Below are 27,455 nucleotides of genomic sequence, written 5' to 3'. Positions count from 1 at the left end.
CTGCTCTATGCTAAAATAGTAATCTGCCTAGTCCCACTGACCTGTTTCTGGACCATATCTCTCCATACCCCTCCCCTCCATGTACCGATACAAAGTTCTCGTAAATGTTGAAATCGAAATCTCATCCCTCACCTGCACTGACAGCTCGTTCCACGGTCTCACCACCCTCTGAGTGGAGAAGTTCTTCCACAGGTTTCCCACTGATATTTCACCTTTCACTTGTAACCCATGACCTCTAGTTGCAGTCTCCCCCAGCATCAGTGGAAAAAGCCCATTGCATTTACCCTATCTATGCCCCTCATAATTTTATATATCTCTATCAAACCTCCCCGCATTCTCCTATGCTCCAGGGAGTAAAGTCCCTAACCTATTCAACCTTTCCCTATAACTCAGGTCCTCACGTCCTGGCAACACAACATCCTTGTACATTTTCACTGTACTCTTTCAATCTTATTGATATCTTTCCTGTAGGCCGGCGATCAAAACTGCACACAGCACTCTAAATTAAGCCTCGTCAGCATCATGTTCAGGAGATGGATCAGCGGATCCTGTCGTGGCAAAAATTTACTCAAGCATGAGCCAGCAGCCAGGGCCACGGTTGTGATTTTAGCCAAAACTCCCTACAGCTGACCTTTATTTTAGCCCATAAGACACAGGAGCAGATTTAGGCCATTCAGCCCGTTGAGTCTACTCCGCCATGCTATCATAGCTGGTTTATCATCCCTCTCAACCCCACTCTTCTCCTTTCTCCCCACACCACTTGACACCCTTACTAATCAAGAACCTATTAACAAAAGCTTTAAATGAACCGAAAGGTTTGGCTTCCGCAGCCATGTGTGGTAACAAATTCCACAGATTCACCAGCCTCTGGCTAAAGAAATTCCTCCTCACCTCTATTCTAAAGGGATGTCCCTCCATTCTGAGGCTGTGCCCTCTGGTCCTCGACTCCTTCACTATTAGAAACAATTCTCTTCACATCCTCTCTATCTAGACCTTTCAGTATTTGTGGTTAATTTATTTGTGGTAACATTACTTTATGTGTTGTGTGTGTGTGAGTTATATGTACTGTGTTGTGCACCTAGGCCTGGAGGAATGTTGTTTTGTTTGGTGGTATACATGTGCATGGTTGTATGGCAATAAAGTTGAACTGTAGAATCAGAATCAGGTTTAATATCCGGCATATGTCGTGAAGTGCGTTGTTTGGCAGCAGCAGTGCATTGCATTAATAAATTACTACAGCAAAGTTGCAGTGCCTATATAAAAAAAAGTATTCACCACCCTCCTGAAAGTTTTCATATTTTCCTCCAGGATTTCCCCGTGTTTTGCTGCATTCATTTTACCCTCTACCTTCACAAGTTTTCCAGGGCCTGCTGCAGTGACGCATCCCCACAGCATGATGCAGCCACCACTGTGCTTCACGGTAGGGATGGTGTGTTTTTGATGATGTGTGGTGTTAGGCTCACGCCAAACATAGCGTTTAGTCTGATGGCCAAAAAACTCAATTTTGTTTCCATCAGCCTGTAGAACCTTCTTCCAGCTGACTTCAGAGTCTCCCACATGCCTTCTGCCACTCTCCCATAAAGCTGTGACTGGTGAAGCACCCGGGAAACAGTTGTATGCACGGTCTCTTCCATCTCAGCCACTGAAGCTTGTAACTCTTCCAAAGTTGTCATAGGTCTCTTGGTGGCCTCCGTCACTCGTCCCCTTCTTGCACGGTCACTCAGTTTTTGAAGACAGCCTGCTCTAGGCAGATTTACAGCTGTGCCATATTCTTCCCATTTCTTGATGATTGGCGTAACTGTACGCCAAAGGATATTCAGGGATTTGAAAATTTTCTTGTTTCCGTCTCTTGACTTTTGCTTTAACCTTTTTGTGGAGTTGTTTGGAGTGTCCTTTTGTCTTCATGGTGTAGTTTTTGCCAGGATACTGACTCACCAGCAGCTGGGCCTTCCAGATACAGGTGTATTTTTACTACAATCAATTGAAACACCGTGACTGCACACAGGTGATATCCGTTTGACTAATTATGTGACTTCTAAAACCACTTGGCTGCACCAGCGAAGATTTGGTGTGTCGTATTAAAAGGGATGAATACTTATGCAATCAATTATTTTGTGCTTTATATTTGTAATTAATTTAGATCACTTTGTAGAGATCTGTTTTCACTTTGACACAAAAGTCTTTTCTGTTGATCAGTGCCAAAAAAGCTAAATTAAATACACTGTGATTCAATGTTGTAAAACAATAAAACATGAAAACTTCTCTGGGGGTGAATACATGTTATAGGCACTGTATATACAGTATATATAAAAATATATAAATATATATAAAATTAAATAACTAGTGCCAAAAGAGCAGAAAATAGTGAGATAGGGTACATGGGCTCATTGACCGTTCAGAAATCTGATTGTGGAGGGGAAGAAGCTGTTCCTGAAATGTTGAGTGTGGTTGTTCAGGCTCCTGAATCTCTTCCTTGATGGTAGCAACAAGAATAGGGCATGTCCTGGGTGATGGAGGTCCGTAATGACAGATGCTGCCTTTTTGAGGCATCATCTTTTGAAGATATCCAGCTGTCTGAGTTTGAAACTTCTTGCGGCTATTCCTGATCCTGTGGAATGGCCCCTCCATATCAATAGTCTCCATGGTACATCCCTAGAAATTTGTCAGTACCTTTAGTGGTAAACCAAGTATCCTCAAACTCCTCATGAAATATGTCTGCTGCCATGTCTTCTGTGTAATTGCATCATTATAAGACCATAAGACATAGGAGCAGAGTTAGGCCATTCAGCCCATCGAGTCTGCTGCACCATTCCATCATGGCTGAACCCGGATCCCACTCAACCCCATACACCTCCCTTCTCGCCATATTCTTTGATGCCCTGACCGATCAGGAAGCTATCAACTTCCGCCTTAAATATACCCACAGACTAGGTCTGCACTGCAGTCAGTGGCAAAGTATTCCGCAGATTCAAAAAAAAAATCCTCATTAACTCTAAAAGGTTGCCCCTCAACTTTAAGGCTGTGCCCTCTACTTCTGGATACTCTCACCATAGGAAACATCCTCTCCACATCCACCGTATCTAGTCCTTTCAACATTTGGTAGGTTTCAATGACATCCCCCCACAATCTTCTAAATTCCAGTGAGTACAGGCCCAAAGCTGCCAAATGCTCCTCATAAATTAAACCCTTCATGCCTGGAATCATCTTTGTGAACCTCCTCTGGACTCTCTCCAATGACAATACATCCTTTCTGAGATATGGAGCCCAAAACTGTTGATGATATTCCAAGTATGGCCTGATTAGTGTCCAATAAAGCCTCAGTATTCTCTCCTTGCTTTTATATTTTATTCCCCTTGAAATGAATGCTAACATTGCATTCAATGTTGGCATTCATTTCAATGACTCAACCTGTCAATTAACCTTTTGGAAGTTGTGCATGAGGACTCCTAAGTCCCTCTGTACCTCTGATGTTTGAACCTTCTCCCCAATTAGATAATAGTCCATAATATTGCTCCTTTTACCAAAATGCATTATCATACATTTCCCAATATTTTGGGCCCAGGCTAGATCTTCAAGGATATTGATACCCAGGAACTTAAATCTTGAACTTGGAATTAGAATATAAAGTTTACCATAATCTTCACCTCACACAATCTCTGGAATAGAGTGTCTGGAATTGGGTGTACCATGGAATGTGCTGCTTGTATCTCCAGGCCTTAAGCCTTCCTTACACATTCTATATCTGTTCCTAAGCCTTATGGTCTTATGCATAACTCTAGGCATTACGTCTATGGAGGGAGGTGGTGCCTCTAGAGAAGATTTTATGTATATATGATCAAGGACAGTTCCTTATTCTCTTATTCTGGCTTCTGCCCCTTTCCTTTCCAGCTCTGATGAATGGTCTCAGCCCAAAACATCACTGGCTTGAGAACATGCACCATGAAGCTGAAGGGCAGCTGTTATCAGTAGTGTACTGTAGTTCTCTGCAGTAAAAAGGAACTCTTCATCTCTCATTCTACTTTGTCATGGACCTTATCTCTCTTCCTGCACTGCACTCCCTCCATAATTGTAACACTATTCTGCATTTTCTCACCCAACATAGTACGGTACCGCTCCTTCGGCCCACAATATTGTGCCGACCTCTTAACCTCCTCCAAGATCAATCTCACCCTTCCCTCCCACACATGCCTCCATTTTTCTATCATCTATCATTTAAGAGTCTCTTAAGTCACCCTAATATATCTGTCTCTATCACCACCTCGGCCAGGGTGTTGCACACCCCTCACCACCTTCTGTGCAAAAAGCCTAGCCCTTATACTTTCCTCCTATCACCTTAGAGTTTTCCGCTCTGGAGTTAGCCATTTCTGCCCTGGGAACAAGTTTCTGGCTTGGCGGTATACTTGTGTACAGTTGAATAACAATGAATCTGAACTTGAATTCCAAAGATTCAAGTTGACCCAAGGTCTACAAAAGTTGACCTTGGCCGTAAGCGGAAGATTACCAACTGCGTGTACACAGTACTGCACTCCTCCGCAAAACAACAAAATCTCCATTTTACTGTTTTTGTGCTCCTTATTTGTTGCTTGCATTCCTTATTGTAACTTGTAGCATTTTTTATGTATTGCAGTGTTCTACTGCCATAAACAACAAATTTCTTGACATGTGTGAAACGATTCACTTTGGAAGGTCAAATGAAGGCAGATCACAGGATTAGTGGCAGGACTCTTATCAGTGTGGAGGAATAGAGGGATCTAGGTGTCCACGTTTGTAGACCCTCAAGAGTTGCCATGCACATTGAAAGGGTGGGTGAGGAGGTGTTTGTTGTGTTGGCCTTCATTAGTCAGAAAATTAAGACCAAGAGCCAGGGGCTAATGTCACAGCTTTGTGAAACCGTGGTTACACCACACTGGGAATATTGTGTTCGCTCCTGGTTGCCTCATTAAAAAGAAGGATGTAGAAGCTTTGGAGAGGCTGCAGACCAGATGGCGGAAGCAGCCCACGAAAATGTGTTGCAGACATCTCACTAAACTAAGAGATGTTTTTCTTTTTCCAGATATACTTCTTCTAAACTGGTATTGTTCCAGTCTGCAGCCTGTAATTTCCCTTTTAAGGAAGTACTTTTCAGCCGACTAAACAATTGGACACTTTTGTGACTTCCTGGGGGATTTGGAGAACTAGTCTCTTAAGTACAAATACTGCTGGGGTGGCCATCACCGGGGATCGACACTGCATCGAGGCCTGGTAGTGGAAGACAAACCCGCGGTCGGCTCCCTTACTTGCATTGTCTTGGATTGCACTCTGCCAGGTTCAGGAGCAGCTGTTGCCCTGTGGCCACCAGCCTTCCGGACCAGCTTCACTCACCTCAGCACTGAACTAGCTCCATGGCTGTGGCCTGCAGCCACCAGCCTCCCGGACCAGCTTCACTCAGCTGAGCTGACAATGGGGAGACGTGCAAAAGTGAGGCTAGGTGAGCGGAGGTGGAGGGGAAGGTGCGGCATGAAGGAGGCAGACAGGGAGAGTCCCAACGTCTGAACAATTTAAGCGTCCAGCCGATTTGGACAATTTGGGTACGGGCCAAATCGTAACAGCAGGGTCCAGGCTCCGGAGTGGTTGAGAGCGAGGAACAACCTGATATTTGGACGATTTACGTACTGGGACAGATTGAAAAGGCCAGGGGGTCGAGATTGGAGGCGAGGTGACAGCTGATTCTGCCTGTTCTTCTGTGATGTTTCCTCACCTCTGCGCTGAACTAGGACTGTGGCCTGCTCCAGCTGCAGTGATGCCTGGCTTTGTGTGTCTTTGGTCGCACAATGTTTAATTGGCTCTGCAATGAAGTGAGGCTGTCACCTGCTGTGTCTTTCATAAAACTGAATGCTATTTGCTTACTGCTAATGTTTGCACTATTTCTTTTCTCTCTGCCAATTGGGGGATTGATAATTTTTTTTAAAAAAATTGGTTCTATTGGGTTTCTTTGTTTTAGACCATAAGACAAAGGAGCAGGAGTCAGCCATTCGGCCCATTGAGTCTGCTCCGCCATTTTATCATGAGCTGATCCATTCTCCCATTTAGTCCCACTCCCCCGCCTTCTCACCATAACGTTTGATGCCCTGGCTACTCAGATACCTATCAATCTCTGCCTTAAATACACCCAATGACTTGGCCTCCACTGCCGCCCATGGCAACAAATTCCATAGATTCACCACCCTCTGACTAAAAAAATTTCTTCGCATTTCTGTTCTGAATGGGCTGCCTGAATGGAGACAAATCTTAAGGTTGTATAATGTATACATATTTTGATAATAAATTTACTTTGAACTTTGAACTTTGAGAGGGTGCAGAGGAGAGTCCTGAGAATGATCCTGGGCATGAAAGGGTTAATGTTTGAGGAGCGTTTGATGGGTCTGGGTCTGTACTCTCCGGAGTTCAGAAGAATGAGGAGGGATCTCATTGAAACCTATTGAATATTGAAAGGCCTAGACAGAGTCAATGTGGGGAGGGTGTTTCCAGTAATGGGAGAGTTCAGGACGAAAAGCACAGCCTCAGAATAAAAGGGGGCCCATTGAGAACAGAGATGAGAAACAATTTCTTTAGGCAGAGGGTGGTGAATCTGTCAAAATCACTGCCACCTGTGGCTGTAAAGGTGAACTTTTTGGGTATATTTAAGGTATAGATTGATAGGGTCTTGACATTGGAGAGAGTTCAGAGAAGATTCATGAGGATGATTCCAGGAATGAAAGGATTACCGTATGAGGAACACCTGGCAGCTTTTGGGCTGTATTCCCTGGAGTTCAGGGGAATGAGGGGGGATCTCATAGAAACATTCCGAATGTTAAAAGGCCTGAACAGATTAGATATGGCAAAGTTATTTCCCACGGTAGGGGAGTCTGGGACAAGAGGACACAACTTCAGGATTGAAGGACGTCCATTTAGAACAGAGATGCAGAGAATTGTTGCCACAAGCAGCTGTGGGGGCCAAGTCATTGGGTGTATTAAAGGCAGAGATAGATAGGTTCTTGATTAGCCAGGGCATAGAAATATAGAAACATAGAAAAACTACAGCACAATACAGGCCTTTCGGCCCACATTGCTGTGCCAAACATTTACTTATTTTAAAAATTACCTAGGGTTACCCATAACCTTCTATTTTTCTAAGCTTCATGTATCTATCCAGGAGTCTCTTAAAAGATCCTATCGTATCCACCTCCACCACCATCACTGGCAGGCCATTCCACGCACTCACCACTCTCTGCGTTAAAAAAAACTTACCTTTGTCATCTCCTCTGCACCTACTTCCAAGCATCTTAAAACTGTGCCCTCTTGTGGCGACCATTTCAGCCCTGGGAAAAAGCTTCTGACTATCCACACGATCAATGCCTCTCATCACCTTATACACCACTATCAGGTCACCTCTCATCCTCTGTCACTCCAAGGAGAAAAGGCCGAGTTCACTTAACCTATTCTCGTAAGGCATGCTCCCCAATCCAGGCAACATCCTTGTAAATCTCCTCTGCACCCTTTCTATGGTTTCTACGTCCTTCCTATAGTGAGGTGACCAGAACTGAGCACAGTACTCCAAGTGGGGTCTGACCAGGGTCCTATATAGCTGCAACATTACCTCTCGGCTCTTGAACTCAATCCTGCAGTTAATGAAGACCAATGAACCGTCCGCCTTCTTAACCACAGAATCAACCATAGCAACTTTGAGTGTCCTCTGGACTCAGACTCCAAGATCCCTCTGATCCTCCACACTGCCAAGAGTCTTACCATTAATACTTTATTCTGCCATCATATTTGACCTACCAGAATGAACCACCTCACACTTATCTGGGTTGAAGTCCATCAGCCCAGTTTTACATCCTATCGATGTCCCGCTGAAACCTCTGACAGCCCTCCACACTGTCCACAACACCCCCAACCTTTGTGTCATCAGCAAACTTACTAACCCATCCTTCCACTTCCTCATCCAGGCATCGAAGGGTATGGGGAGAAGGCAGGGGAGTGGGGATGACTGGAAGAATTGGATCAGCCCATGATTGAATGGTGGAGCAGTCTCGACAGGCCGAATGGCCTACTCTGCTCCTATATCTTATGATGTTATGGTTATTGGGAGGAGGCAGTAGAATGGTGTTGAGAGGGTTAATACAGTAGAATGGCGTTGAGAGGCCATGATGGAATGGTGGAAAAAACTCAATGGGCCAAACGGCCTAATACTGTTCCTGTATCTGATACACAATGAGTGCAACTTCCTCTGTTGTAATGTTACTGAGTTCTGAGTTTGACCTGGTGCCTTCTGCTCTTGTTCCTAGATTGAGGAAATCTTCTCCAAGAACAGCATGAGCTGCCTGACGGCAGACACCCTGAATCCACCCCCTGACTCCTCGGAGGATGAAGATATCTACAGTGAGCAAGTGAGGATGGGCGAAGATCAGTGCTGGAGATTCCGTGGGCAGGTCCAACAACTGATCCAAGAAGTAGGTTGCCCCTTCATCCTCTCGCTCTGGCAGGCTCTGTATGTGTGTGTGTGTGTCTATATATATATACACACACACATACATACATATACACACACACACACACACACACACACACACACACACACACACGTATAGAGAGAGAGATTTTCTCAGCCCTGCCACTCTGACGGTAACTCGTGCTCTACTTCAAGGTGTATCCATGGGATCTGGTGCATCCCACGGGCGGGTGAGCGGGGACTTTCTAAAACCTTTTCTAAAATCTCCCTTCTGGAAAGCACCATCGGGCTGTTAGAACAAAAACTTCATGCCTCTTTAAAAGTTTCTTCCTCCAGGCAGTTAATCTGATCAACCATTCTAGTTAGCCTCCCCCTCCCCCTTACCCTCTCTTTCTATTACCCCTGTCGTAGGTCTGTACAGAAAAGACTTTCAATGACTAACACAAGAGGTTCTGCAGATGCTGGAAATCCAAGCAACACACACAAAATGCTGGAGGAGCTCAGCAGGTCAGGCAGCGTCTATGGAAATGACGAAGCAGTTGATGCTTTGGGTTGAGAGACTTCAACAGGAAAACAGATTATTATCTGAATGGTGGCCGATTAGGAAAAGGGGAGGTGCAACGAGACCTGGGTGTCATTCTACACCAGTCATTGAAAGTGGGCATGCAGGTACAGCAGGCGGTGAAAAAGGCAAATGGTATACTGGCATTTATAGCAAGAGGATTCGAGTACAGGAGCAGGGAGGTACTACTGCAGTTGTACAAGGCCTTGGTGAGACCACACCTGGAGTATTGTGTGCAGTTTTGGTCCCCTAATCTGAGGAAAGACATCCTTGCCATAGAGAGAGTACAAAGAAGTTTCACCAGATTGATTCTTAGGATGGCAGGACTTTCATATGATGAAAGATTGGATCGACTAGGCTTATACTGGTTGGAATTTAGAAGATTGAGGGGGGATCGTATTGAAACATATAAAATCCTAAAGGGATTGGACAGGCTAGATGCAGGAAGATTATTCCCGATTTTGGGGAAGTCCAGAACGAGGGGTCACAGTTTGAGGATAGAGGGGAAGCCTTTTAGGACCGAGATAAGGAAAAACATCTTCACACAGAGAGTGGTGAATCTGTGGAATTTTCTGCCACAGGAAACAGTTGAGGCCAGTTCATTGGCTATATTTAAGAGGGAGTTAGATATGGCCCTTGTGGCTAAAGGGATCAGGGGGTATGGAGAGAAGGCAGGTACAGGGTTCTGAGTTGGATGATCATACTGAATGGTGGTGCAGGCTCGAAGGGCCGAAGGGCCTACTCCTGCACCTATTTTCTATGTTTCTATTTAACAGGGTTGGAAAGGAAGTGTGGGGGGGGGGTGATGCCAGAATAAAAGGGTGAGAGGAGATGAAGGAGGACATCTAGAAGATGATAGGTGAAGCCAGGTGGGTGGGGAAGGTCAAGGTCAAGGGCTGGAGAGGAAGGAGCCTGGTAGGAGAGGAGAGTGGACCATTGGAGAAAGGAAGGGATGGGGGAAGCCAGGGGAGATAGACAGGTGGAGAAGAGGTTAGTGGCCAGATTGGGCAATAGAAGTTGGGGGGAGGGAAGTTCTTTTACTGGAAGGAGAAATTGACGTTCCTTCCATCTGGTTGGAGGCTACCCAGGAGGAAAATGAGGTGTGGCTCCTCCACCCAGAGAGTTGACACATCTTGGCCCCATCCATAGATGCTGCCTGACCTGCTGAGTTTCTCCAGCATTTTGTGTGTGTTGCTTTAAGCCACTTTTTATTAATGCTATTTACATTGTGAATACATGCTGGTATTTATGTATTTATGCAGATTTTATTCTGTACTTTAATCTCTAAATATATTTGCTATTCTTTATAATTGTTGAACGTTGTTGTCTGTTGTTATATGTTGTGCCAACTCAATAGAGTTCAGAAAAAATAAGGGGTGATCTGATTCGAACCTTCCTGATTCTGAAAGGCCTCGATAGAGTAGACACGGGATCTGTGGGCACAGCCTCAGAATAAAGTGACGTCCTTCCAAAATTGAGATGGAGGGGAATTTCCTCGCCAGGGAGGGGTGAATCAATAGAATTCATCGCCAGCGAAGGCTCTGGAGATCAAGCAACTGGTATATTTAAATCAGAGACTAGTAAGATCTTGACTGGGTGTGGGGGGTGGTTTAAGGATAACAGGTTGCAAAAACGGGGGTTGATTTATGAAAAAGCAGCTGTGATTGGTTGAGCAGATTCAGTGGCTGAATGGCCTAATCCTATGTTTTATATCTTAACACACCACAGTAAATTCCTAATACACTCAGTGGCCATTTCATTAGGTGCACCTGTATACCTGCTCATTAAAGTAAATATCTAATTAGCAACTCAATGCATAAAAGCACGCAGACATGGTCAAGGGGTTCAGTTGTTTTTCAGACCAAACATCAGAATGGGGAAGAAATGTGATCTGGCTGACTTTGACTGTGGAATGATTGTTGGCGCCAGACGGGGAGATTTGAGTATCTCAGAAACTGCTGATCTCCTGGGATTTTAACGCACAACAGTCTCTAGAGTTTACAGAGAATGCAGCAAAAAACAAAAAAAAAACATCCAGTGAGCATCAGTCCTGTGGGTGAAAACACCTTGTTAATGGGAGAGATCAGGGAGAATGGCCAGACTGGTTCAAGCTGACAGGAAGGTGACAGTAACTCAAGTAACCACGCATTACAACAGTGGTGTGCAGAAGAGGAACACATTGCATCTGAACACACAACACGTTGAACCTTGAAGTGGATGAACGACAGCAGCAGGAGACCATGAACACACACGCAGTGACCGCTTTATTAGGTACCAGAGGTACATAATGAAATGGCCACTGAGGGTTTATGGCGAATTACGCTGATCATTGATCAAGTCCACATCTGCGTTGAAATGAATACAAGCAATGCCTGAACTGCTCAGCAGGTCTGAACAAGTGAAAAAGAGTTAAAATTATCCCTTCAGGTTGAAGAGCCTTGGTCAGGTGATGACAAATCAGAACTGACAAAGGTTCTTTGACTCCCGTGTTGTTGAATTTGTTTTACTTCCCACAGAAAATATTTCTGGCATTTTCTGTTTTTGTTTTAGATCTCCAGTTGTCCATGGTGATAATATTTGGTCCGTCCTATACATGCCTCCAGACATCTCTATGTAGTCATTGAGCACTAGAGTGCAGAAACAGACCTTTTGGCCCATCTAGTCTGTGCTGAGCTGTTAATCGGCCTCACCCCATTGGCCTGCACCTGGACCATATCCTTCCATACCCCTCCCATCCACGTACCTATCCAACTTACTCATAAGTGTTGAAATTGAACCAGTTTCCACTGGCAGCTTGATCTGTGCCCTCACCACACTCTGAGTTCAGAGGTTCTTCCTCAGGTTCCCCTTAAACATTTCACCCTTCACCCTTAACCCATGACCTCTAGTTGTAGCCTCACCGAATGTCAGTGGAAAAAGCTTGCTTGTGTTTACTGTATCTATCCCCCTCATAATTTGGTTTACCTCTATCAGGTCTGCCCTCATTTCCCTGTGCTCCAGAGAATAAACTTCTAACCTATTCAACCTTTCCTTATAACTCAGGTCCCCATATCCCAGCAACGTCCTTGTAAGTTTTCTCTGTACTCTTTCAATCTTATTGATATCTTTCCTGTAGGTAGGTAGTCAAAACTGTACACAATGCTCCAAATTAGGCCTCATCAACGTCTTACATAATTTCAATATAACATCCCATTTCCTGTATCAGTACTTTGATTTAAAAAGTCCAATGTGCCATAAGCTCTCTTTATGACCCCATCTACCAGTGATGTCACATTCAAGGAATTATGGACCTGTATTCCCAGATCCCTCTGTTCTATCTCACTCCTCAGATCTCTGTGTAAGTCCTACCTTGGTTTATCTGCCCAAAGAGCAACACCTCACACTTGTCTATATTAACTTCCAGCCACTCCACATCCTGCTGCAAGCTTCCATTCGGCCCATCGAGTTTGCTCCAGCATTCTATAAAACCCTTATAAATCAATAACCTATCAACCACTTTAAATATACCCAATGACTTGGTCTCCACAGCCGTCTGTGACAATGAATTCCACAGATTCACCAACATCTGACAAAAGAAATTTCTGCTCATCTCTGTTCTAAATAGATGTTCCTCTGTTCTGAGTCTGTGCTCCTGGTCCTAGACTCTCCCACTATAGGAAACATCCTCCCCACATCCACTCTATCTGTGCCCTCTGGTCCTAGACTCTCCCACTATAGGAAACATCCTCTGCACATCCACTCTATCTAGGCCTTTCAATATTCGACAGGTTTCAATGAGATTTCCTTCGTTCTTCTGAACCCCAGTGAATAAAGGCCCTGAGCTGTCAAATGCACCCCATACATTAACCCTTTCATTTCCAGAACCATTCTCATGAGAGAAGCACTGTAAGAGCAAGTGACCAAAATCTTAGGTAAATAGGTAGGGCTTTTTTTTTAGGTAACTTAGGAGTGAGGTTATGCAGGGGTGAGGGAGGATGGGAGTATTTTTTAAACTCACATTTCTTCAAAAATATTTTACAGACCATAGCGAAGCGGTATGAACAGGACATGTCTCTCATTGTGAAAGGTAAACACACCCTAATTCTCATTAACATCGATTTCTTCTTCTGGGATTTTGTTTCTTCCCCCTTTCTGTCTTCTATTGTTTCCTACTCTGGCCTCTTACCTCTTCTGCTCACCTGCTTGTGGTTGGGGTGACGTGGGTCCCCAATGATCCTTCGGGCCCTTTTTACACACCTGTCTTTGTAAATGTCCTGAATCATGGGAAGTTCACAATTACAGATGCGCTGGGCTGTCCGCACCACTCTCTGCAGAGTCCTGTGATTAAGGGAGGTACAGTTCCCATACCAGGCAGTGATGCAGCTTGTTCTCAGAATCATTTTACTTACACAATTTGTCTTGCTTTCCACTTTGGTTGTTTGTCAGTCTTTGTTTATGTATAGTTGGTCATAGAATTGTATTCCTTTTTGCTTGTAAATGCCCGCAAAAAAATGAGCCTCGAGATAATATATGGTAACATATTTGTATTTTCATAAACACGAGATGCAGATGCCAGAAATGAATCTCAGGGTTCAATATGGTGACGTTAATGTTCTTTGATAATAAATTTACTTTGAACTTTGAAATTCAGAGTAACACTCCTGATGCTGGAGGAACTCGGCAAGTCAGGCAGCATCTATGGAGGGGAATGAACAGTCTACGTTTTGGGCCGAGGTCCTTCACCAGGACTGGAAAGGATGGGGGCAGAAGCCAGAACAACGAAGTGGGGGGAGGGAAAGAAGTACAAATTGGCAGGTGAGAGAGAATGTCCTGGATGGGTGGGATCTTTGCTGATGGAGGCAGTGGGAAGTGTAGACAGAGTCCGTAGAGGGGAGTTTGGTTTCTGTGAAGTGCTGAGCTGTGTCCACAACTCTCTGCAGTTTCCTCATGGTCTCAGGCAGAGCAGTTACTGTCCCAAGCTCTGATGAATCCAGATAGCATGCTTTCGATGGTGTGTTGATATAAATTGTGATAAGGTGTCTATCATGTGGGTCTTTACCAGGTGCCTTTGGAAAGTTTGGAAAGTTCATGTGCACAGCATCCACTCTACCACACTCAGCTGTGACACTGATTGTGACGCTGTGATCAGGGAGAAATTGGGGAAATTGGAGATAAAAGATAAGGGACAGATGGTGAAAGGGTCAGGGGGAAGGAGAGAAAAGAGATCAATAAGTTCACAAGACCATAAGACATAGGATCAGAATTTGGCCTATTGGGTCTGTTCCACCATTCCAGCATGACTGGTTTATTATCTCTCTCAACCCCATTTTCCTGCTGTCTCTCCATAACCCTTGACACCCTTACAAATCAAGAACCAATCAAGCTCCACTTTAAATATACCCCATGACTTGACCTTCAGAGCTGTATGTGGCGATGAATTCCACAGACTCACCACCCTCTGGCTAAAGAGATTCTTCCTTATCTCTGTTCTAAATGGACATTCCTCTATTCTGTGTCCTCTGGTCCTAGATTCCCCCACTACAGGACGTATCCTCTCCACATCACTCTATCTGTGTCCTCTGGTCCTAGACTCCCCCACTGTAGGACATATCCTCTCCACATCCACTCTATCTGTGTCCTCTGGTCCTGGACTCCCCGACTATAGGACATATCCTCTCCACATCCACTCTATCTGTGTCCTCTGGTCCTAGACTCCCCCACTATAGGACTTATCCTCTCCACATCCACTCTCCACATCACTCTATCTGTAACCTTTGGTCCTAGACTCCCCCACTATAGGACATATCCTCTCCACATCACTCTATCTGTGCCCTCTGGCCCTAGACTCCCCCGCCTTACGAAACATCCGCTCAATTAGTCAGTTACAATGTCTTGCAGACTGTTCATACAGATCAGTTCCTTAAACAGTGCATGGAGGTCATTCAAGGGAAAACAACACGATGCAGATTAAAGTGTTAACAGTTTTAGAGAGAGTGCAGTGCAGGCAGACAATAAAATGCAAGACCATAATATCTCTTTTTTGAGATCAAGATACCATTTGGAGGACCGTTGGGTAGTCTTGTCTAACAGTGAGATAGAAGCTGTCCTTGAGCCTGGTGGTACGTGCTTTCAGGTATTGGTAGCAAGAACCTGATGGCAAGAACATTGATTCCTCCTCCCAGTAAAAGAAAATTCCCCTCCCCCTCTCCACTTCCTCTATTCCCCACTCTGGTCCCTTACCTCTTCTCAACTTTCTATCCTTTCCTGTGGGTCCACTCCTCCGTTTCTTTCTCCCATGGTCCATATTCCTCTCCTACCAGATGCCTTCTTCTCCAGCCTTTACCTTTCCTACCATTTGTCTTCAGCTATCACCTTCTAGCTCCTCCTTCCCCTCCCCCCCACCTTTTTATTCTGGCGTCCTCCCACTTCCTTTCCATTACTGAAGAAGGATCTCAGCCCGAAACAACTGTTAATTCATTTCCATAGATGCTGCCTGACCTGCTGAGTAACTCCAGTATTTTGTGTGTGTCGCTTTTGTATATTCGGCATGACGGGAGAAGAGACAATTGTCCTGGGTGAATGGGGTCTTTGATTGCTCTAATGAGATGTGTACAGTATTCATACTGAGGTAGATTGTGAGGCAAAGAGTCCATCTTATCATACAAGCAGTGAGCTTAAGAATCTGACAACACTCCTGAGGTAACGTGTGATTATTGTTTGATCTTTGATCGGCCTAGGTGAACTCTCCCGGTTCCTTCCATACCTGAGGCAGTCGGGATCTGGATCCCAGCCACCTGTACAGAAAGTCGCAGCTCACCTCATAGGGAATCACAGGATGAAGACAGTTTCCCTGGAAGGTGAGCTCAGGTCTCAGTCGCACCAACACTGGTCACAATGGTGATCTGTCATATGGTTGTCTACCTGAGAGACCTCCAATGTAAATTCAGTCATACACCTGTCTGTTAATGCACATATCCTATCTTGTCCTGTTTTCCCAACCACTGAGGTCTGGCTAACTGGTCTATAATTTCCTTTCTGCTGCTACCCTCCTTTCCTAAAGAGTGGAGTGACATATGCAATTCTCCGGTCCTCTGGCACCACGCCAGAGATCAATGATTCTTGAAAGATTGTTACTAATGCCTCCAAAATCTCTACCGCTACCTCTTTCGGAACCCTAGGGTGCAGTTCATCCGGTCCGGGTAACTTACGTACCTTCAGGTCTTTCAGCTTTTTGAGCAGCTTCTCTTTTGTAATAGTAACTGCACTCACCCCTCTTCCTTCGCACCCTTCATTGACAGATATCGTAAAATTTGTTGTTTTGCGGCAGCAGTACCGTGAAAGGCAAAATAAACTATAAACTACAAGAAACATTGTAATCTCAGTGGCTACTCTATTAGGTATAGCTGTGCACCTGCTCTGTGATATCACTCCGGAGAAACATTGTATCATTTCTTAATGCATGTATGCGTTTCTAAATGACAATAAAAGAGGACTGAGTGTTCTCATAATCTAAAAAAATCTATTCAGCCAATCATGTGGCAACAGCTCAATGCATAGTACTATGCAGACATGGTCAAGAGGTTCAGTTGTTGAGGCCAAACATCAGAATGGGGAAGAAATGTGATCTAAGTGACTTTGATCGTGGAATGATTGTTAGTGCCAGGCAGGGTGGTTTGAGTATCTCAAAAACTGCTGATCTCCTGGGATTTTCAGATACCCTGGCTAATCAAGAATCTTTCAAACTCTTCTTTAAATATGCCCAATGACATGGCCACCACAGCTGTCTGTGGCAATGAATTCCTTGGATTCACTACTCTCTGATGAAAGAAATTCATCCTCATCTCTGTTCTAAAGGGACGTCCCTCTATTCTGAGGCTGTGCCCTCTGGTCGTGGAACTCTGGAAGACCTCAACAGGTCAGGTGGCATCTATAGGAAACTCTGCAGTCACTCTATCAAGGCTTTCCACGGTCAATAGGTTTCAATGAGAACCCCCCCTCGTTTCTCTGATTTCCAGTGAGTACAGGCATAGAGCCATCAAACACTCCTCGTGTGATAAGCCTTTCAATCCCTGAACCATTTTTGTGAACCTCCTTTGGCACCTGTCCAGTGTCAGTACATCCTTTCTTACATAAGGGACCCAAAACTGCTAATAAACTATCGAATAAAGTGGCAGCTGAATCTGTTAGGAATTTTCTGTGCTTTGTTTGTCAGGGTGCGACATGCAACAAAAAACGTTTCACAACGTAAACAGCATTTTAGAAAGTAGTTTGGGGTGTTTACAGTGCGCTCCCACAGGAAAGCAGTATCCATCGTCAAGGACCCCACCATCCAGGCCATGCTGTCTTCTCACTGCTGCCAATGGGAAGAAGGGACAGAAGCCTCAGGTCCCACACCACTAGGTTCAAGAACAGTTATTACCCCTCAACCATCAGGTCCCACACCACCGGGTTCAAGAACAGTTATTACCCCTCAACCATCAGGTCCCACACCACCGGGTTCAAGAACAGTTATTACCCCTCAACCATCAGGTCCCACACCAGCAGGTTCAGGAACAGTTATTACCCCTCAACCATCAGGTCCCATGTCACCAAGTTCAGGGACGGTTATTACCCCTCAACCATCAGGTCCCACACCACCAGGTTCAGGAACAGTTATTACCCCTCAACCATCAGGACCCACACCACCAGGTTCAGGAACAGTTATTACCCCTCAACCATCAGGTCCCACACCACCAGGTTCAGGAACAGTTATTACCCCTCAACCATCAGGTCCCACATCACCAGGTTCAGGAGCAGTTATTACCCCTCAACCATCAGGTCCCACACCACCAGGTTCAGAAAGAGTTATTACCCCTCAACCATCAGGTCCCACACCACCAGGTTCAGGAACGGTTATTACCCCTCAACCATCAGATCCCACACCACCAGGTTCAGGAACAGTTATTACCCCTCAACCATCAGGTCCCACACCACCAGATTCAGGAACGGTTATTACCCCTCAGCCATCAGGTCCCACACCACCAGGTTCATGAACAGTTATTACCCCTCAACCATCAGGTCCCACACCACCAGATTCAGGAACAGTTATTACCCCTCAACCATCAGGTCCCACATCACCAAGTTCAGGGACGGTTATTACCCCTCAACCATCAGGTCCCACACCACCAGGTTCAGGAACAGTTATTACCCCTCAATCATCAGGTCCCACACCACCAGGTTCAGGAACAGTTATTACCCCCCCAACCATCAGGCTCCTGAGCCAATGTGGATAACTTCACCCACCTCAGCACTGACTTCCATAACTTAACTTTCAAGGGCTGTACAACTCATGTTCTCAGATTGATTGATTGATTTGTTTGCACAGTTTGTCTTTCTTACATATTTATTATTTGTCCATCTTTGTGTGGAGATTTTCATAGATTCTGTTGTATTCCTCTTTTCTGGTCCCAGCCGGGGGAGGTAGTGTGGCAAGCTCCCACTAGCTATTAGATTATGAAGGCACATAGTCCTCTTTTATTGTCATTTGGTAACGCATGCATTAAGGAATGATACATTATTTCCTCCGGTGTGATATCACAAAACACAGGACAGACCAAGACTGAAAAAACTGATAAAACCACATAATTATAACATATAGTTACAACAGTGTAACAATACCATAACTTGATGAAGAAAGTCCATGAGCCCAGTAAAGTTCAAAGTTTCTTAAATGTCCCACATCTCATGCAGACGGGAGAGGGAAGAAAAACTCTCCCTGCCATGCTGACCACAATCCGACTCTGTATCATCCGAAAACTTCGAGCTCTGATCAGCTCTCTGACACCGAGTACTGAGCGCCATCTCTGTCCAAACGATTCGACCTCCTTCTCGGTTGCCAAAAGCAGGCAAGGCCGGGGATTTTGAGGCCTACCCTCAGAAAGATTCCTGACCACACAGTAACGACAGCAGCGAACGGGCGTTTCAGAAATTTCTCCAGATGTTTCTCTGTGCTTTCACATCCATTCTCCATCAAATCAGAATTGTCCACGGCCCCTATTTAACAGGTACAATATCATGCGCCGCCATCTTCTCCTCCCGCCTTTTTGATCCCAATGGCGTGCATCTTAAATAGACTCTGACAACCAAGTCCAGCTCCGGGCCTTCACATGTGGCTTAGCTACTAAGCCCCGTGGAATCATTTCTACTGACAGGAGAAGAGGCAAAGGTGGATTACTGACACCTTAAAACCAGTTACTTTGGACAGTTGGGGCTTGTCAGCCATGGTTGGCAGCTCACCTCAGAGAAGGAGATCTCTGATCTCAAACCTCCACTGCTTTGCGCCTATACCCACTCAAGGGGAAGGCTTTGGGCGTAAATGTCAATGAAAAATCCGGAGCTGGAGGCCCGACACAGCCCAGTGTTGAGTTTAATGTTGACTGGCAACTGGTGCGACACATCGGGTATCAAACTGTATTGGGTCTCTGTTGTTCTTTTGGATTCATCAGGTGGGTGCAGAGGGGAACCTTATTGCATGGCAAGTTTTCTCTCCATATCGTACTGCTCTGGCTTGCATATCATGTAAACAGCTAGGACACAACACCCATGTTCAACTCTGACCATCAGAGGGCCACCTCTGTTCTAGTGTGAATACTTGCAATAAAATGCATCTCAAGGTAGTATATAGGGACATATATGTATTTCATTTATAGATTTACTTTGAACTTCTCTGATTCAAATATCCGTCAAAAACCAAAATTCAGCCCTCTGCCACAACTTCTCCACTCCACTGGTCCAAATATCTGCCAATCACCATTTCCCATCCTCTCCTATTATTGCTGCACTCCACTGGTCCAAATATCTGTCAATCACCATTTCCCATCCTCTCCTATCACTGCTCCACTCCACTGGTCCAAATATCTGTCAATCACCATTTCCCATCCTCTCCTATCACTGCTCCACTCCACTGGTCCAAATATCTGCCAATCACCATTTCCCATCCTCTCCTATCACTGCTCCACTCCACTGGTCCAAATATCTGCCAATCACCATTTTTCCATCCTCTCTTATTATTGCTGCACTCCACTGGTCCAAATATCTGTCAATCACCATTTCCCATCCTCTCCTATCACTGCTCCACTCCACTGGTCCAAATATCTGCCAATCACCATGTTTCCATCCTCTCTTATTATTGCTGCACTCCACTGGTCCAAATATCTGTCAATCACCATTTCCCATCCTCTCCTATCACTGCTCCACTCCACTGGTCCAAATTTCTTGTCAATCAGAGACAGATTCAGCAGATGCTGGAAATCTTAAGCAAGATTCTGGAGGAACTCAGCAGGTCAGGCAGCATCTATGGAGGGGAAGCAAGAGTCAGTGTTTCAGGCCCATAAGTGATGAAGGGTTCCAGTCTGAAATGTCAACTGTTTATTCCCTTCCATAGATGCTGCCTGACCTGCTGAGTTTCTCCAGCATTTTGTGTGTGTTGCTCTGGATTTCCAGCCTCTGCAGAACCTCTCGTGTTTATGATGACCTATCGCATGCCGGCTTATGCTCCTGTCCCTTCTGCTTCCCATTTATTTTGGCTTCAGGCCCCTTCCTTACCAGTCCATAAGACCATAGGACATAGGAGCAGAATTAGTCCATTCAGCCCATCGAGTCTGCTCCGCCATTCCATCATAGTTGATTCTGGATCCCACTCAGTCCCATACACCTGCTTTCCAGCCATATTCTTTGATGCCCTGACCATTCAGGAAACGATCAACTTCCACCTTAGATATACTCACGGATTTGGCTTCCACCGCAGTCTGTGGCAGAGCATTCCACAGATTTACTACTCTCTGGCTAAAAAATTTTCTCCTTACCTCTGTTCTAAAGGGTTTCCCCTCAATTTTGATGCTGTGCTCTCTAGTTCTGGATACTCCCACCATAGGAAACATCCTCTCCACATTCACCTGATCTAGTCCTTTCAACATTTGGTAGGTTTCAATGAGATCCCCCCCACATTCTTCTAAATTCTAGTGAATACAGGTCCAAAGCTGCCAAATGCTTCTCATATGTTAACCCCTTCGTTCCTGGAATAATACTTACGAACCTCCTCTGGACCCTCTCCACTGACAACACATCCTTTCTGAGATATGGGGCCCCAAACTGTTGACAATACTCCAAGTACGGCCTGACTAGTGTCTTATGAAGGCTCAGCATTATCTCCTTGTTTTTATATTCTATTCCTCTTGAAATAAATGCCAACATTGCATTTGCCTTCTTTACCTGTAAATTAACCTTCTGGGAGTCTTGCACAAGGACACCTAAGTCCCTCTGCACCTCTGATGTTTGAATGTTCTCCCCATTTAGATAATAGTCTGCACTGTTTTTCCTTTAACCAAAATGCATTATCATACATTTTTGAACACTGTATTCCATCTGCCACATTTTTGCCCATTCTTCCAATTTGTCTAAGTCCTGCATTGCTTCCTCAGCACTACCTACCCCTCTACCTATCTTTGTATCATCCACAAACTTTGCCACACAACCATCAATTGCATTATCTAAATCATTGACAAACAATGTGAAAAATGGCAATCCCAATACTGACTCCTGAGGAACACCACTAGTCACCGGCAGCCAACCAGAAAAGGCCCCCTTTTATTCCCACTCGCTGCTTCCTGCTTGTCAGCCGTTCTGTTCACCTGTAACACCGTAGGATTTTCTCTTGTTAAGCAGCTTCGTGTGGCACCTTTTCAAGTGCCTTCTGTAAATCCCAATAAAGGATATCCACTGCTTCTCCTTTGTCCATCCCGCTTGTACTTCCTCAAAGAACTCCGACAGATTTGTCAGGCAAGATTTCCCTTTACAGAAACCGTGCTGACTTTGACATAGTTTATCATTAGTCTCCAAGTACAGATCGACCTTCACTAATCTGACTACCTGTAATCCGGTTCCTTTGATAATCCAGCACTGATTATGCTTAATGTAATCCTTCTGTAATTCGGCATTTTCACTAATCCAGCACTCCTCAGGTCCCAATGGTGCTGGGTTAGTGAAGGTTGACCTGTACTGCAAAACCTCATTGTTAATAATAGACTTCAACGTTTTCCCAACCACTGAGGATAGGCCAACTGGCCTATAGTTTCCTTTCTTTTGCCTTCGTCCCTTTTTAAAGAGTGGAGTGACATTTGCAATCTTCCAGTCCTCTGGGAACGTGCCAGAATCAAGTGATTCTTGGAAGATCATGACCAATATATCTGTTATCTTTTCAGCAACCTCTCTCAGGTCTCTGGGATTTAGTCCATCTGGTCCAGGGACTTATCCCCTTTAAGACTTTTGAGTTTGTAATAGCAATGACACTCACTCTTGCTCCCTGATACTCACGGACCTCTGGCACACTGCTAGTGTCTTCCACAGTGAAGACTGATGCAAAGTACCCATTAAGTTCATCTGCCATTTCTTTGTCCCCATTTCTACCTCACCAGCATTATTTCCCAGTGGTCCAATATCAACTTCCACCTCCCTTTTACTCTTTATATAACTGAAAAAACTTTTGGTATCCTGCTTTATATTATTGGCTATTCTGTCCTCATATTCAATCTTTTCCCTTCTCATAGCTTTTTTAGTTGTCTTTTGTTGGATTTTAAAAGCTTCCCAGTCATCCAACTTCCCACTCATCCAACTTCCCACTCATTTTTTATCCTTTCCTTGGCTTTTATGCAGTCCTTAACTTTTGTCAGCCACGGTTGCCTACCCCTGCCATTTGAGAACTCCTTCCTCTGTGGGCCCTATCTATCCTGTGCCTTGTAAACTATTTCCAGAAACTTTAGCCATCTCTGCTCTGTCAGAATCCTCCTTCAATCCACTTGGGCAAGCTCCTCTCTCATGCCTCTGTAATTTCTGATGAAGGGCCTCAGCCCAAAATGTTGACTATATATTCCCCTCCATAGATGCTGCCTGCCTCGCTGAGTTTCTCAAGCGTTATGATTGTGTGTTGGTGATAGATTGTTGTTTGTGAAATACACTGCGGTTCTCATCACCTTCCCTCCTTGTGGTGCAGGAACGTCATTAAGGAATCTCCATGGCCAGAAGATACAGGCGTGGGAACCCAAGAAAGGGCAGGCATTCCTCCACAACGTGGAGTACATAAACGGAGAGCTGATTGTTCCGCAAACTGGGCTCTACTATGTCTATGGCCAGACCTACTTCCGTCACCAGGACGTGTCAAGCGAGAAAGGTGCCAGTCCGGGTGAGATGCTATCCAATTCTAGAAACAAGCAGATGGCCCAGTACATCTACAAGACCACGGCCTACCCTGACCCCATTCTATTGATGAAACATACCAGGACTACTTGCTGGGCCAGGAATTCGGAATACGGCTTGCATTCCATTTACCAGGGTGGGATCTTCGAGCTGAGATACCAAGACCGGATATTTGTGGCAGTCAGCAACGTCAGTCTGATTGACGTGACCGGGGGCTCGAGTTTCTTTGGGGCCTTCCTCATCGGCTAGGCGGGAGGCCGCTGGTGACACACTGCTGCAGTGTTTTCAGGTTGTTGGTGATCTTCACAGAAGAAGGTCATGCCATAGTGAATGGTCTGAAGAATGCTTAACCTACAGGGAGCATCGCTTCTTTTATTGAGCAACCGTCCCAAGGTCGCTTAACGGTTGTGAGAGACTGACTGTTTGAGCATCTGCAGAGAAATGTGTGTTCATTGGTGCTGATTTCCATAAGACATAGGATCAGAATTAGGCCATTCGGCTGCTCCATCATTCCTCATGGTTGATATGTTTTTCAACAGTACAGGAGGAAAGCCTTTTCTCTGCAACCCTCAATGCCCCCTTGCCAAGCCAGAAGAAATAAACGCAATGGTTTGGCCTTCACCACCGCATGGACATAAATTCCAAACATGCAACACCCTCTGCTGAAGAAATCCTTCCTCGACTCATTTCTAAAGGGGCAGCCTAGTGCTGTACCCATGGATTCTAACCTCCCTTACTATTGGGAAAATCCTCTCTATGTCTGTTACATAGACACCACAGCCAAGAAAGCTGACCTGTGCCTCTATTTCCTCAGGAGGCTGAAGAAATTTGGCATTACCCCATCGACCCTCACCTTTTTTTAATCAGTGCACCTTTTCCAGTATTTGGTAGGTGTCAATGAGATCTTCCCCCGATTCTTGTGAGTTCCATTGAGTGCAGGTCCAGAGCCATCAATGCTCCTTGTACATCAAGATTTTTCATTCTTGTGAATCTCCTCTGGACCCTCACCAGAGCCAGCACATCCTCCCTTTAGATGTGTGGCCCAGAACTGCTTACAATATTCCTCCCGGATCCGACTCCAAATCCATCTCCTTCTGCCAAGCCACAGGGTTCCACCTTTCAAAGTGGATATTTGACCTTGCTCATATTGGGACAAACTTGACTAAAGTCACTGGAGAGGATGTGTAAGCTGATTTGAAAAGCCATAAGACATGGGAACAGAATTAGGCCATTTGTCTCGTTGAGTCTGTCTTGCCATTCCACTGTGGCTGGTTTATCATCCCTCTCAATCCCATTCTTCTCCCTTTTCCCCGGAACCTTTGACAATCTTACTACTCGAGCTCATCAAGCTCCAGAACCCTATGGAGCAGGACTGAAGAGGTGCACAGGCCTCTGAGATAAGAAGTCAGGGAATGGCATGGTAGTGTAGTGGATAGCATAATGCTTCACAGGGCTAGTGCTTATGATTCAGTCCCTGCCGCTGTCTGAATGTTCTCCCTGTGATCGCATGGGTTTTCTCCAAGTGCTTCAATTCTCTCCCACATTCCAAAGATGTATAGGTTAGGGTTAGAAAGTTGCAGGCATGTCCTCTAAACCCAGGACAGACTGTCTGTGGCCTCCAGTGAACCTGGACTCGTGGACAGTGGACTTCTCCAGCGGACTTGCAGCAATTAACAGACATGGGGCGCCGGCCAGCGGGGCTGGATGGCTGGACGTCCAATCAACCCCTCAAGCCTCAGCATCGATCCCAAACCCAGCCCATCGCCGAACACTAGAGCCTAAACTCTGGACTCACCAGTGCTGGGACCCTGTCCACTGGGCTGTGATCTCCAGTTTCACTGATTCGCCATATCCTCACCTCTTCATTCACCAATGTAAACCAGAAGATGTGATAGATTCTAAGTACGGATGACCTACCCCAAATCCCACTGCTTCAACATAAGACGTACGAGGGGTGATTGATAAGTTCGTGGCCTAAGGTAGAAGGAGTCAATTTTAGAAAAACTAGCACATTTATTTTTCCTACATTTACACTCTTAGTCCAGTGGTATGGAGCATACGGATCCCTTCTTTGTAGAAGTCGGCGTCTTGGACCTCCAGAAAGTGGTCCACCCCAGGGGCGATTGATAAGTTTGTGGCCTAAGGTAGAAGGAAATGAGTTATCAACTTCAAACTTCCTGCATTTTCACTCAGAGTTGAACAGCACGTGCATGTAACGAGAGCTGTGTAACTCATCTCCTCCTACCCAAGGCCACGAACTTATCAATCACCCCTGCTGTGGACCACCTGGAGGTCCAAGACGCTCTCATTAACCCTGTGAGTGATAACACAGAAAGTTTGAAGTTAATAACTCATCTCCTTCCACCTTGGGCCATGAACTTATCAATCACCCTGCTGTGGACCACTTCTACAAAGAAGGGATCCGTATGCTCCACGACCGCTGGACTAAGTGCGTACATGTAGGAGGGGACTATGTTGAAAAACTAGGTTTTCTAAAATTGAGTCCTTCTACCTTAGGCCACAAACTTATCAATCACCCCTCGTAGGAGCAGTGTTAAGCCATCTGATTCATCAGCTGCTCCATGGCTGATTTATTATCCCGCTAAACCGCATTCTCCTGAGCCAATACTACTCGCACTCAGAATGTATGTTTGAGAAAGTTTCGTTTTGTTTTTTTAAACTCGTATGGAAAGAGTTTTCCTTTGACTTTGGGAAACAGAATCAGGTTTATTAGTACTGTTGTGTGTGTCATGAAAGTTGTTATTTGTGAAAGCAGTATTGTACAAAGACCAAAAAAATCACCAAAAACTGGAAAACATGAAGACTATTAAGAGGACTAATAATGTATCCTCCTCCATTTGCACACATCTGCCCTGGTCAAAATGAGAGTCAGCTTTAATATCGCTGGTATATCTTGTCAATTTGTTGTCTTTGTGGCAGTTGGAAATTGCGATACATAACAACAAATACAGTAAATATGTACATAGAATAGTTATTGAATAAATAGCACACAAATGTTGATGGGTTCATTGTCTGTTCAGAAATCTGATGTTCCCGAATCACTGAGTGTGTGCCTTTAGGCTCCTGGACGTCCTCCCTGACGGTAGCAATGAGAAGAAGGCATGGTCTGAGTGATGGGGTCCTCAGTGATGTATGCTGCTTTTTTGAGGCATGGCTCCTGAAAATGCTCTGGAGCTGGCTCCCATCATTCCTCCACCATAAGAGAGATAGGGTTCCCTTGCCCTTAGTGGCAGCTGCAAAAGGAGAGACTGAACAACCAGAAAACCCAACCGCTAACCACAGCCACCACCTGTTATTGCCCACATGGCACCAGAATATGTGGACAGAAGGTCAGCCTCTCCAGCCACCTGAAGACCCACCAATAGACAACCCCTCAAAGAACACCATCCCTGATTTGAGTGATCACATTATCTACCACCCCATTAGCCTCCATACCCAGAACATCATCCTGCACAATTTCCACCACCTTTAATTGGGTGTTACCACTTGAGGCTCTCTGTTGGTTGAGGTTGACTGTGGATGTTGCGTTCTGGCTGTCTTTGTGTTATGGAAAAGCGGGCATTATGGCATGGAGAGCGAGCTGTTGCCCAGGCAGCTGGCTCCCCCTGTCCATGTAGCTGATGAATCCAAAGGAACGGCAGAGACCGATACTACTTGGCACTAGCAGCATCGCAAGAATTCCATCCAGCATTGAACTCATTGTAGGAACTGCATTAGGGACTCCAGTTCCGAATTCTCCCTCTCACTTTACTTCTGAATCCTTCCCCATGAGTGGGTATAGCTGCAAGGCAATGGGGGATTTGAGATTAGAGTTTTCCTTCTCCTAAATAAGCTGTCAGACATGGCTGATAAGCCCCCTCTGGTTTTATGGCTTTAAAACCAATCCTATCACTAAACACATCTTTACTTCCCTGTATTCAACACTTTCTGCAGGGATCACTCCTTCCAATAATTTCCTTGACTATTCACCCCCAATCTCCCTCTTGGCCCTTAGCCCTGCAAGCTAACCTGCCCATTCACCTCCTCCCTCACCTCCATTCAGGGACCCAAACAGTTCTACCAGGTGAGGTGACACTTCACCTTGCAAGCCTGTCAGGGTCATGTACTGTAACTGATGCTCCCAGTGTGGCCTCCTCTGCATCAGTGAGACCTGACATAGATTGGGAGACCACTTCATGAAACACCTTCACTCCA

The 27,455-nt window shown here is 45.3% G+C and overlaps 1 protein-coding gene across 1 annotated transcript in view; it reads left to right on the top strand.

Moving 5' to 3' along the window:
- The window catches only part of tnfsf10 (TNF superfamily member 10), a 40,865-nt gene extending 13,958 nt beyond the window's left edge, over nucleotides 1-26,907 (top strand). The window contains exons 2-5 of the mRNA XM_072254885.1: nucleotides 8,307-8,471; nucleotides 13,053-13,098; nucleotides 15,749-15,868; nucleotides 23,038-26,907. Coding sequence (XP_072110986.1) covers nucleotides 8,307-8,471; nucleotides 13,053-13,098; nucleotides 15,749-15,868; nucleotides 23,038-23,489 — 783 coding nt within the window. The 3' untranslated portion in view covers nucleotides 23,490-26,907. The remainder of the gene's footprint in view (nucleotides 1-8,306; nucleotides 8,472-13,052; nucleotides 13,099-15,748; nucleotides 15,869-23,037) is intronic.
- Nucleotides 26,908-27,455: the final 548 nt, after the last annotated feature.

This window comes from Mobula birostris, chromosome 4 (assembly GCF_030028105.1).
Source record: "Mobula birostris isolate sMobBir1 chromosome 4, sMobBir1.hap1, whole genome shotgun sequence".
In the NCBI taxonomy this organism is placed as follows: Eukaryota; Metazoa; Chordata; class Chondrichthyes; order Myliobatiformes; family Myliobatidae; genus Mobula; species Mobula birostris.
This window is presented reverse-complemented; position numbering and strand designations above follow the sequence as displayed.